A 1,862-nucleotide genomic window follows, 5' to 3' on the forward strand; every position below is an offset into this window, starting at 1 on the left:
TCATGCATGACATATACTAGCCTAGCATTTATTATGATACAGTATCATGATATAATACTCAACTCTCTTTTTCTTCATTTAATTCTATGACACATCATTAAATTTGCCTAGTTGGCATGCATGATACTAGCTATGATACTCCCATTACAACCAGCCTAAGAACAGTCTTTCCCTCATTTACATACTTTGATCGTTTACCAAGGTTTGTTTTGTCTCTGCTGTCCTACAAACAAATTTATTCCGAGTTCTGTTTGGATTACTTATTTTAGCACAACTGAACCAGACTGTAAAAAGGCCACTGGCTGGTGTTGACAGTCTATAATTGAGGGAGCATATGCTACTCGTACTAGGTCTTTGCAGATCGAACCTCACTGTTTTTCTCCCTCAATTATGGAATTACTTCTGGTGTGAAGACTGAATCGTGCAAATAAGCTGAAGTTGTTTCTCCAAGCTCACCTCCTACGACTGGTGGTGGCGTCACGTTCGCCGGCGCTGGAGATGGAGCTGCCCCTACGGATGGCGCCGGGAACTGCAGCAGAGAAGGCTCGGTGAAGAAGGGATACTGCTCATACCTGTAGTTGCACCGTAATCCAAGGATCCTACCACCCTGCCTCCCGGTGAAGTACTGGGGGATGTACGTGATGATATCTGCGAGGCAGCTCCGGCAATCGGCCGGTGACATATCCGGCCTGCACTGCACCAGACCGTAAATCTTGGGTTTCGCCTTGTCGATCGTCTCGAACCCCTCCTCCCCTGTGCCGAACCGCCTGGAGGAGTTCGTGGCCGCGTAATCCGCGGTGGCGTTTATGAGCATGCCCACGGCGGCGTCGAACACCTTCACCGGCACGGTCACGTTCTGCGTGTTGTACAGTACGAGGACGCTGTTGTCGCCGTTGGTGACGGAGAGAAAGTTCTGGTTGGAGAAGCGGAGGTAGCAGGGGTCGTAGTAGACGGTGGCGTCCTTGCTGTAGGGGCAGAGCTGCTGCGCGTCCTTGAAGCCGTTGGACACGCAGTCGCCGCAGGCGGAGGCGTTGGCGTCGCCGCGGCAGAGCGCGAGCGCGTAGACGATGTCCGGAACAGTGCCGACGCTGGCGAGCGCGAAGAGCGTCCGCGAGGAGGAGGCGTTCTTGGGAAGGGTGGTGGAGAGGGCCTGGATGTTAGCCTGGTAGGTGCTGTTCTGAGTGAAGTTGCTGTTCTTGCCGCAGCTCTGCCACTGGGAAGCGGCCAGCGGCGGGAGGAGGAAGGCAAGGAGGAGGGCCGTGGCGGTGGCGAGGTAGGAGGGGATGCGGCCGCGGTGGTGTGAGGCCATGGTGTTTGGCCGCTTGGGCGAGCCGACGAGCCGTAGACCTAGGTTGAGGGGAGTACTGGAGGTGGGGTCTGGTGTTGACTCTTGTGGGGCTTGTTTGACTTAGAGTCACTAGTAAGATATCCGTGCGTTGCTACGGGCAAAACCAAATACCTATATTTTGTCATGAAATAATAAAAATATAAATACATAGATCAAATTTTTTACTTTAGATATACACGTTAAGCATGATGGCATTAGGTTTTCATCATATTCTTTCACATTTTTCCTTCTCGGCAATCTTCCTGTCTTCTTAAGATGCCAAATCACTCGCCGCCCAAGAACTTATAACTTGATATATACCAGCCATGATTAAATAGTATAGTAGAATGCCTGTGTGTTGCTACGAGCTACAATACATACAAATGACTCAAACAAATGATTAAGGTCGTCTTCATGGTTGAAACTCATTTCTCACTCATATGTTTGGGCAGGTTTGAATATCAAATGGACGCCCTGTGGGCTCCCTAAAATTCAACTGTCTAGATTGTCCGAGCTCTCTCAAATCGAGCTCATG

General features: G+C 50.4%; 1 protein-coding gene across 1 annotated transcript; it reads right to left on the reverse strand.

The window, feature by feature from the left end:
* Positions 1-304: 304 nt before the first annotated feature.
* LOC119357795 (cysteine-rich receptor-like protein kinase 10) lies at positions 305-1,309 on the reverse strand. The gene has a single exon (XM_037624623.1). The coding sequence runs from the start codon at positions 1,307-1,309 to the stop codon at positions 389-391; it is 921 nt and encodes a 306-aa protein (XP_037480520.1). The 3' UTR covers positions 305-388.
* Positions 1,310-1,862: the final 553 nt, after the last annotated feature.

Source organism: Triticum dicoccoides, chromosome 2A, assembly GCF_002162155.2.
Source record: "Triticum dicoccoides isolate Atlit2015 ecotype Zavitan chromosome 2A, WEW_v2.0, whole genome shotgun sequence".
Taxonomy (NCBI): domain Eukaryota; kingdom Viridiplantae; phylum Streptophyta; class Magnoliopsida; order Poales; family Poaceae; genus Triticum; species Triticum dicoccoides.